We start from the raw sequence: 15,019 nt of genomic DNA, 5'->3' as shown, positions 1-15,019 counted from the left end.
ACCAGAGTTGGTCCCAGGTGGTATGCCCAGGAAGGGAGGCCGGGGGCATTCACCCAGAGCAGAAGGGGAGTGAGACCAGATGGAATGTCTGAACTCGAGAGACCGACTAGCCAAAGGTCAACTCAGTGTTTCTGAAGCCCTAGAACTTAAGTCAAGAACATATTATAGTTCCTCATCCTCCCTGAGTTCAAATCTAGATTCTAAGCCCCTCTATCATCCCCTTCCCTCCCCATCCACCCTCGGCCCCAGCACGCTCCGCCATAGGCCCACGGATCTCACCAGCAGGCCTAGCAACCCCGCCTGACAGCTCCACCCTTCAACAGCCAGCTCAAGCCTTCCTTCCTTGGTCACCGGAATTTCTATGCACTTCTGGTCAGCACACAGAGCTGTGACTCATCCATGAGTGTTCCTGCCAACTGGACTCAAGCTCCCTGTGGACAGGGGCTTTGTCTTGCTGAGTCTGCCATAAGCCTTCTCTGTCAGAATGCAGGCGGACAAGGAACTCACGCCGCCTGACAGGAATCTGTGGCAAATTCTTCCTTCACAAATGCCCCGCTGTGCTGTGGCCACCCAGTGACAAAGTGGAGACAGTGGCAGAGAACAAACACAGAGACGCGGGGTTTATTGTTGGTGGGGAGGTGCTGGGACAACACAATTGAGACAAGAGGCATCGGATGCTCCTGTAGGTGACTCTGTGGGCTATGGGCAGCTGTGACTTGCCTCGCTCCCATGGGAGCCAGGGCCTGCTCCCAGCCTTGTGGGCTTCTTCCCTCCTCCTGGGCCATGACAGCCAGCTGTCCATCCATGTAGTCCCAGACTGGCCTGGATTCTGCCCCGGGTGCGGCTGCTACCTGGAGATGGCTTGGGTAGTGCTGGGACTGGGGCACAGCGGGACTGGTCCTGGGGACGTCAGACTTTGAGTCAGGGACTCGTCCAGCTTGCGGGTCTCGGCTTCCAGGACGGTGGCCTCAGGGGCCTGGGCCACGGCCAGCAGAGAGTGGGAGAGGCTATGGTGCAGGCCCGCTAGCTCACGGCTGGTCTGCACAGAGCGAGCAATGTAGTCCTGCTTCTGCTTCCGCTCCAAGGCCAGCTGGGCTCGCAGCAGGGCCACCTGGGTCAGTGCGGGTTGGGGGAGGGGACCAAGAGGGAAAGAGTAATTAAGGGCCTTGAAGCGGCCCCAAGTCCTCCTGCTCCGCTCCTGGGAGAGAGCATTTGCATCAACTACCGCACGCCAATCTCAGGATCAGGCTCTAGGGTGTCTGGGACAAGGGCCCTTGGGAGTCCTGGGAAATCCAGGGCTCCTCAACCCTGGCCATGTAGGAGACTCAGATAGGGGCCTTACAAACAACAGCAATGACAAAACTACTCATCCGTTTTATTGAGGGATCATTTGCATGTAATAAAATGCCAGGATTTTAAGAACATGTTGTGATGAGTTTGATCACACACGTGTGCGTGCGTAACCGCTATCCTGATCGAGATACAGAGTATTTTATCGTCACCGCAGTACGCTCTACTCTGGAAAATCTTGATAAATACTCTGACTTAATTAGAGGGCACTGAGGCCTGGGCGTCAGCGTTTTTTCAAAGCTTCCCAGGTGGTTCTCAGGTACAGCCAGGGCTGGGAATCACTGACGAACCCTTGTTTCTCCAATGAATACACAGCACCAGGAGGTGGTTATGGGGAGCTCCGGGCAGCGCCAGGACTAGGGTGAGGCAGAGAGGCCCCTGGGTTGTGGAATTTAAGGAGGGACTCCAGGTCGCCAGTGAGCATCTCCTTAAATTCTCACCTGGGTGTCTCCCTTGCCTCACCCTAGTGTGGGCCCCATCTCGGGAATGCTTTGTGTGAATTCCAACTAATAGCTCAGTCTAGTCGTATGGTCAGGCTCTGCTGGTAGTGACTATTAGTTCCTGAAACAGGCCCAGAAATAAAAATTCCACGGTTCTTACTACTCTGGGGCCTTGAGAGACAGGGTGAGTCTTCAGGTAAGGCCTGGGAGGCAAGAAGGCACTTGATCCTGGCTTTCTGGGGCGAGGCAGCTGGAGCTGCGCTTTGAGGTGTGGATCTTGGTGCTGGTGCCAGGCTACTCTGCCTGGTGTTGGCAACAGCACGGGTGCATGTGAGGGCAGAGGAGGCTGGGATACTTGTTGTTTGCTTTCCTCTGTCCTCCTAGAATCTTCTGTCTGCCCCTCAGCCCTCTTTATTCTCCTGCTCCTTCATAGCTAGGAACCTGGTGGTCTGGGGTCTGGAGCATGCTCTCTTCCCTCCTCCTACTCTAAGCAGATGGGAGGTTGAGTTGGGACTGAGCTCTTCTTGCCTCCCACACAGACTGAGGTTCTCTGAGGGAGGAACTATTTCCTGTCTCCCTGCTGGAGGGGCACAAAGGGTCAGGCACACAGCAGACACTCATGCTTTATTGCCTGATGGCAAAGGAGGGAAAGGGGGCTTAGAAAGCTGATCCTTCCAGAACATACCTCTTTCTGCAGTTCGGCCACGTGCTTGGCATCTGAGGAGCCCTTCTGTCCTCCTCTTCCATCCTACGAAGACAAATACCATTCTTACTGGAATAGGCCTTCCTGCCCTAGGGGTTCTGAAATAGGCATCTTTAGCCAGCTCATCTCAATCCTGGGGGCCAAGGCAAGAGCTATGTGACAGAACCCAGTCTGGACTCCACGGGGCACCATGACCATTGGGCAAGGAAGCCTGGGAGGGCCCAAGCCAGCCTAGTGGATGACGCCCCACAGAGACCTGATGTTGAACATCCAAAAGGCCTGGGTGGCATTGGCTTCTTGAAGTCAGTCACCTTTTTTTTTTTCTCTTTTTATTTTTTTATCTATTTGACAGAGAGAGAGAGAGAGATCACAAGTAGGCAGAGAGGCAGGCAGAGTGAGAGAGAGGAGGAAGCAGGCTCCCTGCCGAGCAGAGAGCCCAATGCGGGACTCGATCCCAGGACCCTGAGACCATGACCTGAGCCGAAGGCAGCGGCCTAACCCACTGAGCCACCCAGGCGCCCAGTCACCTTTTAATTTACAGAAGTATAACATGCATTTGCCTTGTGGCAGCCCTGGGCTGTGAGCTAGGGGTGCAGAAAGGAAGTAAGACGAGGTGCCTGCCCTTGGGAAGCTTTCATAAAGGAAGGGGGATGGAGAGCTCAGAGACACTCAGCGGGCAGCAGTCTCTCCCCGACAGGCCACAGCACTGTTCATGGATAGCATAACTCAGCTAGAAGAGTCCTAGTATGGGGAGTCTTCCCCCAGTTCCTTACCCCAAAAAGGGAGTCTAATTCCTGGAAATCCCACAGACTCTAACCTCGCAAATTCAGTCCTATAAGGGAGGAGATCTGAGAGGCCCACAAAGCTGCTCTAAGGCTCATGGGCATGTCAGGGTCTGGCAAGTACCACCTGACACCCACTCGCCCGGGATTCTGACCAGAAATCTGATGAGCCTCGCTCCTAGATAAGCCCGAGGCCCTGGTCTGCAAGCAGGGAGGTTACATATCAGGGAAGGCTTTTTGAGCTCCTGAGAAGGTAGGGCTGTGAGCCGTGACTCCATCCCCACCCACTGAAGATGGATGGGCCTCCTTCCTGAGTCAGGGACATACTGAGCTGTGCAGAAGCCAGCCTGGAGGGGCTCCCCTGAGCAGCTCACATGGCCGTGTCCCCCTGCAAACCTGCTGTGTGGGGGACGAAGCTGTGGCTTCCCTGACCTCCGAGACGCCCGTCCTCGATGCACGCATGGAGTCCCTCTTCAGCTTCCTGCGCTCTCGCTCCACCTGCCGAGATGCAGGTGGAAAGTCAGGGCTCGGCTTGGCTCTGGGGCTGGAACAGAACTGCTGCCCTCAAGAGGAGGCTGGCGTGCGTGTGGCTGCGGGTGTAGGGGTGAGCAGGGGACAGCAACCTCGAGAAGGGGTGAGGAGGGCGCAGGCCAGGGCAGCCCTGAGAGCAGAGAGGTGCTGCTGGGGCAGAGAGGTAGGGCCTGCCTCTCAGGCCTTCTGACTGGGCTTAGCAAATGCTTTCTGTAGTATTTTGGGCTCTGCAGGCCGTTATATCTCTGGCCCAACTATTTGACTCCACTATGCCGGTGTTCCCATGAACACTACTTTTCAGCAAGAGGCAGCAGGCTGGATATGACCCCTGATCTGACTGCTCTGCTCCGGGGGCTCCATGAGAAGTGAAGATACCCATGTGCTGCGCCCCAGATAAGGACACTGAGGACACGAGAAAGGACTCACCTGCTCCAAGGCGGCCCGCAGCTGGACGTTGTGATGCTGCAGCCTGCTCCGATCAATCTCTAGCTGTGCCACTGCTCGCTGGAGGTGTTCCAGCCTCTGTCCCCAGAGCTGCTTCTCCTCTGTCCCAAGACCAGGCTCAGCCTCTCCTCCTGGCACCTGCGGGACAGCCCGGGGACTCTCACCTGGCCAGCCCCTTAGACCAATGGGGGAACAGACAGAGGGCAAACAGACCAGTGTGGCAGGTCTGAGCTTCAGGGACCCAATTTCCAAAGGAGGGGAACAAGCCTCTGGAAAGGAGCTTCCTCCTGGCCATCGGTTCCCACCAGGCCCCCAGCTCACCTCTTTCAGCTGTGCACCTACCTCTTCTCTGGGTCCCCGTTCCACTCTGCTGGTTGAGCCGGGGCTTAGGAGCCGCTCCTTCTCCAGAGCTTGCCTGGTGAGCTCCAACTCATCCTGGGTTATTGAGGTGTGGAGCAGATCGCACCGTAGCAACCTCCTACCCAGCCCCATGCTACCTTCCATCCTCATCAAAACCCCAGAATTCTCTCATCAGGTTATAATCTTATTGTTCCTGGAGCCTCTGAGCTATTCTAGGGCAGAATTTTTATTTACAGATGACAAGCAAAGCAGTAGAGAGGGATCTGTTGGAAGTTACATGGTGGGCTAGGACTAAAACCTGGCTTGTTTGAGATCTTGCATAAATTAAGCAGCAACCTGGAGCACTGAGGTGTTGTAGAAAGAGCATGGAGGGTGCCTGGGTGGCTCAAGGGGTTAAAGCCTCTGTCTTCTGCTCAGGTCATGATCCCAGAACCCTGGGACTGAGCCCCGCATCCGGCTCTCTGCTCAGCAGGGAGCCTGCTTCTTCCTCTCTCTCTGCCTGCCTCTCAGCCTACTTGTGATCTCTAACTGTGAAATAAATAAAATATCATGGATTCTGGAGACACACAGAGCAGGGTATTCTGTTGCTACTTACTGGCAATATGACCTGGGTCAAGATATGAGCTCTCTCCAAAACCCAATTTCCTCATTTGCAAAATGACCGCATGCTCCATAAAGCATAGATCAGGCTTTTGGGGTTTAATCCCTCCTGATAAGCGGGGGCCTCAGGCTAGATATTTTCTAGGCACCGTATGTCTCACAGGGGGAGTTCGGCAAACAGGCGGCATTCTAGAGTCAGACTTCCCTAGATCTAGTTCTGCCATTGACTGGCCATATGACCTTGGACAAGTTACTTGGCCTCTCTGAACTATAAACGAGAGATAATTCCAGCTTCTCAGGGTTGTTGTGGAGGGAAGCAAGAGCAACAGTGCATGGCATGGAAAATGCTTAATAGAAGATATGATGGCAGTTAGATGAAGGGCTGTATCTGAAAGATGTTCTTGAGTGTTCGGGGGGGTGGTGCCAGTGCAGGGGGATGCTGACCAGAGCTATAATAATGCTCAGCAATCCTCCCGCCCAGCAACAGACCTTACTTGTTCTGTGACTATACGAACGAGCCTAGAGATAGGAAAAGAATTCTACTTATCGAATGCTTATCTCTTTTCATACTCAAGATGGCCCTACAGGGCTGGTATTGGTATTCCCCCAAAAGTCAGAGAAGTGAAGGCACTTATCTGGGGTCACACAGCCCATAAACTGTAGGATGGTATTGCAAACCCAGGAACTTGACTCCAAAGTTCACACTTGGATCCCCTTCTCGGCATATTGCCCCCAGACGGGAAGCCCCTGCAGCGCTGTGTCTGAGAGGATGGGAGGGGTTCTCTGGGGCTCAGCCCTGGTCAAGGCCCAAGATGTGGGGTCAATTTCCTGGAAAAAATGGGCTGGGTTGTTCTTGGCAAGAGAGACAATGCCTCTCTATGGCCAATGGTCAACCTTGCTTTCCTGACTGTCTGCTCTGTTGCAGGCCTTGTGGCCAGTGCTGGGGCAGCAAAGGGGACTAAGGCATGGCCCCTGACCTTGAAGTTGAATGCCACACCCTAAAGTCCACTTCCCTTCTCATTTGATATTCCATCTAGAAGAGTTCACTTATCCTTAACTGCTGAGGACCCCAAGTCTATCCTTAGCCTCACCCTTCAACTTCAGATCACTTCACAGACCCGCTTCCTGGACCTCACCCCCTACAGGTCCCACAGGCACCTCATTCTGCGGCTATTCCACAGCATTCCTGAAACCTGCCTATGAGCAGAAACCTGGGGGGTCGGTTTCCTTCTGCCCTTTCTTTAGTCCCCTGTTTCTTAGCCAGTCAGCTGCCAGAAGGCCTGTGAGCTTCTAGCCGCCCCCCCGCCCCGAGTCACCATCCACCCTTCCTGTCTTCAGTCATCATTTGTCCCAGGACTTCGAGGACCACCTCCTGGTCGGTCTCCCCAGATCTACTGTGACATTGGATGTGTCACCCTCCCTCACTGCCCCAAACACTTCGTCCAGATCCCACTGGTCACCCAGGTCCTCGACATGACTCCGAAGCCCTGAATGATGGGGCCCTCGCTGCCTTGTCTTCTGTGGTCAATTGCCCCTCTGCGTCCCATTCAGCCTGAGGTCTTGTACGGCTGCTCCATGTTCTCCTTCCTTTTTCCTCTTCCTCAGAAAGCTCCTCCCCACCCTGTGCTTGGCTAATTCCTTACTGGTTCCTTCAGATTTAATCTTAAACTCTGCTTTGACTGGGAAGCCTTCTAGGATTTACCACTAGGAGAGGCCAGCTGGGTGCCCTCTTTGTGCTCAAGAGCACGCCGAACTTCCCTACCGAGGCTCTGACTTGAACTAGACACTGCATTCCAAGTGCTTATCCGCTAGACCATAAGCTCTATGGAACTGTGGGCGTCTCTCCATATCCTCCCAGATGAGCACAATACCCTGGATTCCATTTCTCTCTGCCCTCTTGCACCCTGAGGTGTCACAAGCCCGGGGTGGCAGGGACCCTCTGAGCGCAGCCAGACATCAGCCTCTGTCCCCCAGCCGTTACCACCCATGGAGTGACTCACCTGCAGCTTCTGCTGCTCCGAGTCCCGCTCCAGAACAGAGGCCTGCAGGAACATGGCTACGTCCTGCAGGCTGCTGACGCTCGCCTTGCTCTGGGCCAGGGACAGCGCCAAGTCCTGGGCCTTCTCCCTCCACTCTATCTCCCGGGCCTCCGTCTGCCTCAGCGCTGCCTGCAGTCGCTCCAGCTCCTGCTGCAGCCGCGGCCCGGCAGCGCCAAGCTTTGTAAAGGGCTCCTCCGCCGGGGAGGCTGCGTGGTTGTGGGCTGAGTCCTCCAGATTCTTCCTTTGCTGGGCCTCCCTCAGCCCCACGATCTCCTTTTCCTTTTGGGCTAGAGTCAGCTGCAACTCCCTTAGGCTTTCACGGAGGCCCCGCACCTCTTCCTCTTCTCTCCCCCGCTCCGGACCCTGGTTCCCTGGGAGGGCATCTTCTCGGGCTCTCTGGGCCACAGACTGCTCTAGTAGCTGCCCCTGCCTCTTCTGATAGCTCAGCTCCTCATCCTTCTGGGCCAGTGCCCGCTGGAGCTGCTGCACGGCCTCCTGGTGCCGGAGATCCCGGTCCTGGATCTCACCTTCCCGCTTCCGCAGGGCCTCCTCCAGCTGCCGGGCCTGTGCCTGGCAGGAGTCCAGGGCGGCCTGCAAGGTGGCCGTGCTGGCCTCCAGGCTGCGGCTCAGTTCTGCCTGCCCCAGCAGCCGCTGCTCCTTCTCCTGCAGGGCGGCCTGAGCCTTGCTCAGGGCCTCCTGCAGAGCCTCGGCCTGCCCCCGGGCTGTCTCCTCCCGCTGCTCGGAGGACCGGCTGGCTGCCTGCAGAGCCTCCAGCTCCTGCTCCCGGTCCTTGAGCGCAGCCTCTGCCCGCAGCAGGCGGTCCCGCAGGCCCGTGACCTCTGTCTCGTGCTCCTGGGCCCGCTCGGCACACTGTTGCCGGAGGGCCAGCAGAGCCTCCTCCTGCTCCCGAGACTCGGCCCTGAGGTCAGCCAACACCTCCTCCAGGGCCTGCCCGCGCTGTCCCTCCACGGCCAGCTCCTCCTGGAGCCTTCGCACATGCTCCCTGTGCTCCTCGAGCTCTCCCTGGCGCTCCTGCAGCTGCACACGGGCCCGTTCCACGGTGCCCTGCAGCGCGCTCGCCTGCTCCTTCGCCGTCTCCTCCTGCGCCCGCGCCTGCTGCTGCTGGTGCCGCAGGGCCTCGAGCTCCTGGTCCCTCTGCGCCAGGGCTCTCTGCGCCTCCTCCAGGTGAGCCTGCAGGGCCTGCTCTTTGAGCTCCCCCCGTTCCCGGGCCTCCTGCAGATGCCGCTGCAGGACCACTAGCTCCTGCTCTCGCTGGCTCAGGAGCAGGCTGGTCTCCCCCACCTTCCTGTGCAGGCCCTGGAGCTGCTGCTCCAACTGGTCCTTGTGCTCCCTCAGCTCGTGCAGGCGCTCCTGCTGGCATTCCACTTCCTTCTCCTTATCACGCAGGATCAGCTTCAGGTGCTCGAGGCTCCCGCGCTGGGCTTTACTCGGGCTCTTCCCTTCCTCCGCCTGCTCCTGCATGGGCGGCCTCTGGGAGGCCAGCTCCCGGCCTCTCTCCCTCAACGACAGCTTGATCTGGCCCAGGTCCTCCTCCAGCATCTTGGTCTGCAGCGTCCTCTGGTCTTCTAGGGCCCGAATCCTCTCCCTCTGGAGCAGCACATCCTGGTCCCGCCTCTCCAGGTCCCGAGCCAGACGCTCTTTCTGCCTCTGTAGCTCCTCGATCTGCTCTCGCTGGCACTTCAGCTCCTGGTCCTTGTCCTGGAGCTCTCTTGCCAGAAGGGTGCCGTGGCTCTCCAGTTCGTCGATCTGGCTGCTCTGGGCCTGCAGCTCCTGGCTCCTCTCCTCCAGGTCCAGTGTCAGGTGGGTGAGGGCTACCCTCTGCATCTCCCTCTGGCCCTCCAGCTCCTCGATGGCCTTTTGCTGGCACTCCATTTGGTGATGGTTTTCCTCCAGTTCCAGGGCGAGGCACTCCAGAGTGACCAGCTGCTTCTTCAGATCCTGAATCTGTTCTTTCTGGGACTCTATCACTTGGGCCTTCTTCTCAAGTTCAAGAAGCTGATGCTCCAAGATGCTCCCCTGGGTCTCTCGAGCCTTCTCGAGCTCTTTGATTTGCTCCCTCTGCACGGCCAGCTTCTGCTCCCGCTCCTGAACGGCCAGGGGCAGGTGCTCTAAGACAGACCTGCACTTCTCCAGCTCCTGGATCTGCTCGTGTTGCACGCCCACCTCCTGGCTCCTCTTCTCTAGGTCCAGAGACAGGGCATCCAAAGCAACCTTCTGCATCTCCCGTTGTTTCTCCAGCTCCTGGATGCTTCCCCGCAGAGCCTCCACCTCCCCTTCTTTTTCGGAGAGGGCCTGGGTCAGGATAGCTAAATTTTCCTGCAGAGCCTTCCACTCGGCCACTGTCAGCTCGCCCTGCTCCTGCAGAGCCTGGGCTCGCTCATGCTCTGTCTCTGCTTCCTCGCTCTTGAGTTTCAGGGCCGAGCGAGTGGTTCTCAGGTCCTCCTCCAGAGCCCCGACAGCACTGGCCTGAGCCCTGGCTTCTGCCACAGACGCCTGCAGACGGTCCACCTGGGCCATCAGGTTCTCCTTGGCTGCCTGCAGGAGCTCTCGCTCCTTCTGGAAAAGAAGAAGAAAAACCACCTTAGGCTACATTTCCCAGATACCATCTGCCCAGCGCAGGCCCTTCGTCTCCTTTCCCTGCAGCCTTAGCACCAGCAAAGGTGGGGGGACAAAGAGAACTGGTGCCTTCCACTGAAGCTGATCTAGTAAAATATTGTCCTTACGGAATTCCAGGGCTCTGCTAGGCCCAGAGGAGAGAGCCTGAAACAAATGAGCCATCCCAGACTCTGGTCCTTCAGGGCAGGGGACAAATACTTCAGCCTCCTTTCAGGGAAACTGACCAGGGCCTTCCTAATGGACCTCAAGGAGCCAGCCAGGGAAACTGAGCCCCTTGCTCAAGGATGCTGGGCACTACACGTGGCTGGGGCCTGACCACAGGCCCAGGTGGGTTTGGAGCTTCAGCCTGGCCCCCAAGGACTCCTCCTGAAAAAAGTCCCTGCCCCAGACCAGGCCCACCTCACCTGGGCCTCCAGTCCCTGCAGCTCTGCTTGCCGCAGACGACTCTGCAGAGACGTCACGGTTTCCTGCAGTTCCGTCAGCTCGGATTCCAGCAACTTCTGCTTTCCTTCCCACTGGCATTTCTCTTTGGGAATAGGGGAGGTGGTAGAGCGAGGCCCAGGGTGAAGGAAAAGAGGGACACAGAGGCAGATGGAGGGGGAGGAACAGAATCAAAGGGGAAGAAGGGGAGGAAGGAGAGAATTACGTCCAGTCTCACAGCCATGTCACCCATCAGCCAGCTGTTCCGGGTTTGTCTGGGCCCCTGAGGCTCCCACACTCGCATCCGTAGTTGCCGCCCGGTGCCGGCACTTGCCTGACTCTCCTCCCAACACTACCTCATCCTCATCACGTAGTGATCTCCAGCCCTGGATTCCAGATCCAAGGGTAGAGGGGACCAAAGATGCTGGAGGTCCTTTCTAGTCTCTAATTCTATGGTTTGCAGAGGTTCCCAGAGACCACTGTCGCTCTACAGGCTGCCCCCCATTTCTGCAAGACCCACTAGCTCTGTGTGTGTGGCTCTCAGGGAGCCCTCTGGGATACTTTCAAGACCTGACCCCCCTCCCCAAGTTGTCCTCTTCTCTTCTACCACAGAGCCCTGGCCCCCTCCTTTCTTTTCCAAGTAGTCACCACCCACGCCCTTGGCCGTGCCAGGGGGCGGGGGGCATTCTCCCCAGGTCCCCCGAACTTTGGTGTCTCCTGAACAAGCCCATAATCCCTCTGCTGTCAAAGGTGAGTAATTTTGACGACACAGCTGGAGAGAACAAAAACAAGTAACACAGATAAATGACAAAAGACACAGAATTTTATAACATTCTCACAGTCCTGGCCCTAGGTTGCCTGTTTTTTAATCTGCAGGCAGAGAAAGTGGAAGCCCAGCCAGGAACTTCTCTCAATTCACCTACTCTGTCCCCCTGAATTCCTCAAAAGCCAAGCAAAGCATAAAAACTGTTCACAGGGGTCATCACCCCTTTGGAGAGGTTTCTAGGTAGCTTCTCACAGTTGGGAGCGAGCAGCAAAGAGTGGCTACCGCTTCTGGGCTTCCAGCCTCTCCTCTCCCTCCAAATCTCTCCACTTGCCTTGAGCTTCTTACCTTCCTGGTTCTGGGAGAGCTGTCTCTGCAAATCCTGTAATTCTGTGCAGACCTGACTTTTCTCCGCCTCTGCATCAGCAAGACGCTGTTCCAGCTTCAGAGCCTGCTCCCTGAGGTCATCCTGGGAAAGGAAGGGCAAGACTAGACTCCAACCTCCTCATGCCCCACCAAGCTATCCCACACCGGGACCCAAGTGCCAGCCCCCCTTCCTCTCAGCCTCTGTGGGATCTGCCCCCTCAGATTTGCTCCCAGATCACTCCCTGGAGTCGTGAAAGGCTCTGCTCCAACGGCCTGGAGCCTAGAATCCCTGTCTAAGCCCTGTGCACCTTCGCCCGGGGTCTGTCCTCTGTCCAAACTCTTACTTCAAAGCTCAGCTCCAAGGTCCCTTCTTCCTTCCCTGTGACCCTCCCCAAGCAGGAATGAACTGTCCCTTCCTCCTGTCATTTATCATTTGCATCTGTAACTGATCCGGTTAATTCTATCAGTTCTGCTTATTTTAGAAGGCAGTTTCCTTCCTCAGCCTTCTCGAGGGTGGAGATCTGGTATTTCTCCTTTCCGAGCCGTCAGCTCACACTGGCTGGCACAGAGGTGGCATTCAATTTTTACTGAATGATAGGTTCACTGAGAGGTGGAATTTACGGGACATTTAGTTTAGCCTTAGGCCTGGAATGTTCCTATAAATGGCAGCCTCAAATCTCAGCAGTCCATTTGTCGGGTTGTTCTTGGAGGTATCGGCACCAAGAACAAGTAATTCACAGCTGAGAGGAAAATCAGGCAAAACAATATTCCTCGTCTGTGTAGGCTTCTCTAGTTCAGAGCCTCTCACGTCCCTCACTCGCTCGATCCTCACAACCCTGAGGCGCGCATCATTTGCCCCCGCTGACTAGTGAAACCCAGGCCCAGGAAACCAAATGCTGTGCTCATGCCTGCCCCGTGAGGAAAGGCTAGAGATGGAATTCATCCCAAACTGGGAATAAAACAGCTCAAACTGCTTCATGAGTCCTCTTCCGGGGAGTGAAGAGTTCAAGGAAGGAGAACAGGGCATCGTACCCGGGCCTGCTGAGTCTTCCACAGGTCTTGGTGAAGCTTCTGGAGGGCAGATGCCACTGCCTCAGCTGACAAGGCTGCCAGGAGGGGCCCTTTCTCACGGAGGAGCCTAGCTCCATTCTGGTCTGAAAAAACGAGGAAACAGCTCCTCACTTGGCTGCCCTATGAAAGGAAACAGCCAAACCTCCCCAGATAGTCTTGGCCTTCCCACAGATCCCTCCTCTCCCCAAAGAGCCCCTCCTGAGCAGATCATTCCTCAGGCACTTTCTGCATTCCTATGTGCCAGGAGCTGTGGCGGGCACTAGATAATGCTAGCTGTCACTTGTTGGGCATTTATTAAACGCCAGGAACTGTGTGACCTCTTTGACTTATGTACTCTCAGAAACTCCTTAGAAAAATCCTGAGAGAGGGGGCACCTGGGTGACGTAGTTGGTTAAATGTTCCACTCTTGATTTCAGCTCAGGGCATGATCTCAGGGTCGAGAGATTGAGCCCCAAGTCAGGCTCTGTGCTCAGAGGGGAGTCTGCTTAAGATCCTCTCTCCCTCTCTCTCTGCCCTTCGGCTGCTTGCGCATGCGTGCTCTCTCTTTCTCTCTAAGAAACAAAAAATCAAGCTCAGGGAGGACTGAATTAATTCCAGAGTCTGTGACCTTAACCTTGCTGTGATATTGCCTAAGGAACTGGGGGCCCCTGCCTTCTCCCTCCAGGGAGCCAGGGGTGGCTTTGGCCCAAAGGACCGAGTCCTTGCGTGGCCGTCTTACCTGCCTCAGGGCCCCAAAGGGAAGCAGAGTCTCCCCCGCCACGCAGCTCAGGCCTGCCATCACAGGTGAAGCCCAAGGCCTGCTGCAGAACAGAGCAGAGGCTGGCCAGCTGGGCCTGGGCCTGGTGCCCGGGCTGCTGCTCTGCCGCCAGCGCCGCCAGCCGGGTCTCTGCGCCGCGCAGGCGGAGCTGGACTTGGGCAGCCTTGGCTTCGAGGGCGCGCAGCGAGGCTCGCAGCTGCTGTTCTGTCATCTGAGCTGCCTCCAGGTCCTCCAGCAGTTGTGCTTCCTGAGCCAGAAAGTCCGCCTCCTTCTCCCTTGCCTCCTGCTTCAGGAATTCCACCTGCCAGGAAGGCAATGTTGTCACTCTGAGCAGGGAGTGGATATACCTTGACCGACCCCCCCTGGCCTCACCCTGAGCAAGCCCTGGGCTCACCTTCATTGGGGCCAGGAGGCTTAGCTCTCCAATGGGGAAGGAGGGCTCTGGAAGGAGTGTTACCCTCCATCCAACCGACCTGCCTGCCTACTGACTCCTGTCACATGTACCTAGGCGATGCAAATGGGCTGTGGCCCTACTTCCCCTGGCAGCCACACCAGCCCCCTGCTTCAATCAGAACTCGGCCTAAACCCTGACACTGAGCTACATGAAAATGGTCACAATAATAATGGCTCCCATTTATAGAATGTCTGCTGTGTTCTGACACTTCATACATTCCCCTAATGGCTAAGAATAATCATCCTTGTCTTACGAATGAAGAAACCGACACTCACGCAACCTGCAAGCTAGACTGCTAGGAGCCAAAGCCAGCACTGATGACCCGACCCGGTCCTTCTCCACCCTAGTCTCCCTTCCAGTTCTGACCATCTCCCTCTTCCTCTCCTGGTTCCCGCTTTCCCCTGTGCCCAAGGTCTGGGGTCCTGGTGTGAGCAGATGGAGTCCTGAAGTTTTCTTGGTGCTGCCTATCTGATCTGTTCTGTTGCTGTGTCTCGCCAAGCTGACCTGGCACACTTAGATGCGGCCACACTTGACCCAGGCCCCTGGGAGCCCCGCCCCTTTGGGCACCACGTTCTGGGCTGTCAGAACCCTCCCCGGAGCTTCCTCAGCTCTGCGTCAGGTTAGCCCCCACCCTGCCCAGTCCTGACGTGCCCCTCCTGCCAGGGCTGCTACAGTCCCAGCACATCCTGTAATACGGAACAAGAGAACGGTCCTCTTCATGGGAGGGTCCTAAGCAACTGGCTTCTCCACTCCAGGAGCAGGCCTCTGCCGAGGAACGGGGCCCACGAGCGGTGCGGTTGAGTACCTGGGCGCTGAGCTCTCTCCCCTCTCCCCGGGCCTCCTGCACGTCCTGGCGCAGGGAGTTCAGCTCTTGCTGGTGAACAGACTCAGCTTCTTGGAGAATAAGGAGCTTCTGTTCCTTTTCCATCAGCGACTGAGTCAGGCTGCAGAGAGGCCAGAGGACTAAGGTCATTCTCTCAGGGAATGAAGAACTACCTTCTCATCTGACTGTGCTAAACATGGCACTAACCCTTCAGAGAGAAACAGTAAGATCACAATGGCAGCATAACAACAGAAGCCAGCATTTACTGAGCACCGACTAAGTGCTCCTAGGTACTTCTGGCACGTGATACCTCCTTTCAGCTTCAGCTTCTTCTCTGGCAGATTCCAGAAATATCTATGCAGCAGCTCAAATTCACTGTATCCAGTTCTTCCCATCCTTCTGCACACCCCTCCCCCTGGCCCTGCTCCCTAGCTCAGCGAACGGCACCTTTATCTACCCGGTGGTCCAACTTGGCAGCC

At 56.5% G+C, this 15,019-nt stretch overlaps 1 protein-coding gene across 39 annotated transcripts in view; it reads right to left on the bottom strand.

Annotated features, from left to right (window-relative positions):
- Positions 1 to 594: 594 nt before the first annotated feature.
- The window catches only part of CEP250 (centrosomal protein 250), a 50,579-nt gene continuing 36,154 nt past the window's right edge, over positions 595 to 15,019 (bottom strand). For 22 of the 39 annotated variants that reach the window (XM_082746110.1, XM_082746089.1, XM_082746111.1 and 19 more), the window contains 11 exons: positions 14,523 to 14,661; positions 13,225 to 13,564; positions 12,468 to 12,589; positions 11,418 to 11,538; positions 10,291 to 10,412; positions 7,211 to 9,826; positions 4,593 to 4,685; positions 4,233 to 4,388; positions 3,672 to 3,773; positions 2,476 to 2,538; positions 595 to 1,111 (listed from right to left, as the gene is read on the bottom strand). In XM_082746110.1, the coding sequence (XP_082602236.1) occupies positions 848 to 1,111; positions 2,476 to 2,538; positions 3,672 to 3,773; positions 4,233 to 4,388; positions 4,593 to 4,685; positions 7,211 to 9,826; positions 10,291 to 10,412; positions 11,418 to 11,538; positions 12,468 to 12,589; positions 13,225 to 13,564; positions 14,523 to 14,661 (4,138 nt within the window). In that variant the 3' untranslated portion in view covers positions 595 to 847. Of the gene's footprint in view, positions 1,112 to 2,475; positions 2,539 to 3,671; positions 3,774 to 4,232; positions 4,426 to 4,592; positions 6,039 to 7,210; positions 9,827 to 10,290; positions 10,413 to 11,417; positions 11,539 to 12,467; positions 12,590 to 13,224; positions 13,565 to 14,522; positions 14,662 to 15,019 lie in introns of all 39 variants that reach the window. The other 17 variants (XM_082746101.1, XM_082746096.1, XM_082746097.1 and 14 more) reach the window with 8 other exon arrangements.

This window comes from Mustela nivalis, assembly GCF_964662115.1.
Source record: "Mustela nivalis genome assembly, chromosome: 8".
NCBI lineage: Eukaryota > Metazoa > Chordata > Mammalia > Carnivora > Mustelidae > Mustela > Mustela nivalis.
Note: the sequence above shows the minus strand (reverse complement) of the source record. Positions and strands in the feature narration are given on the sequence as shown.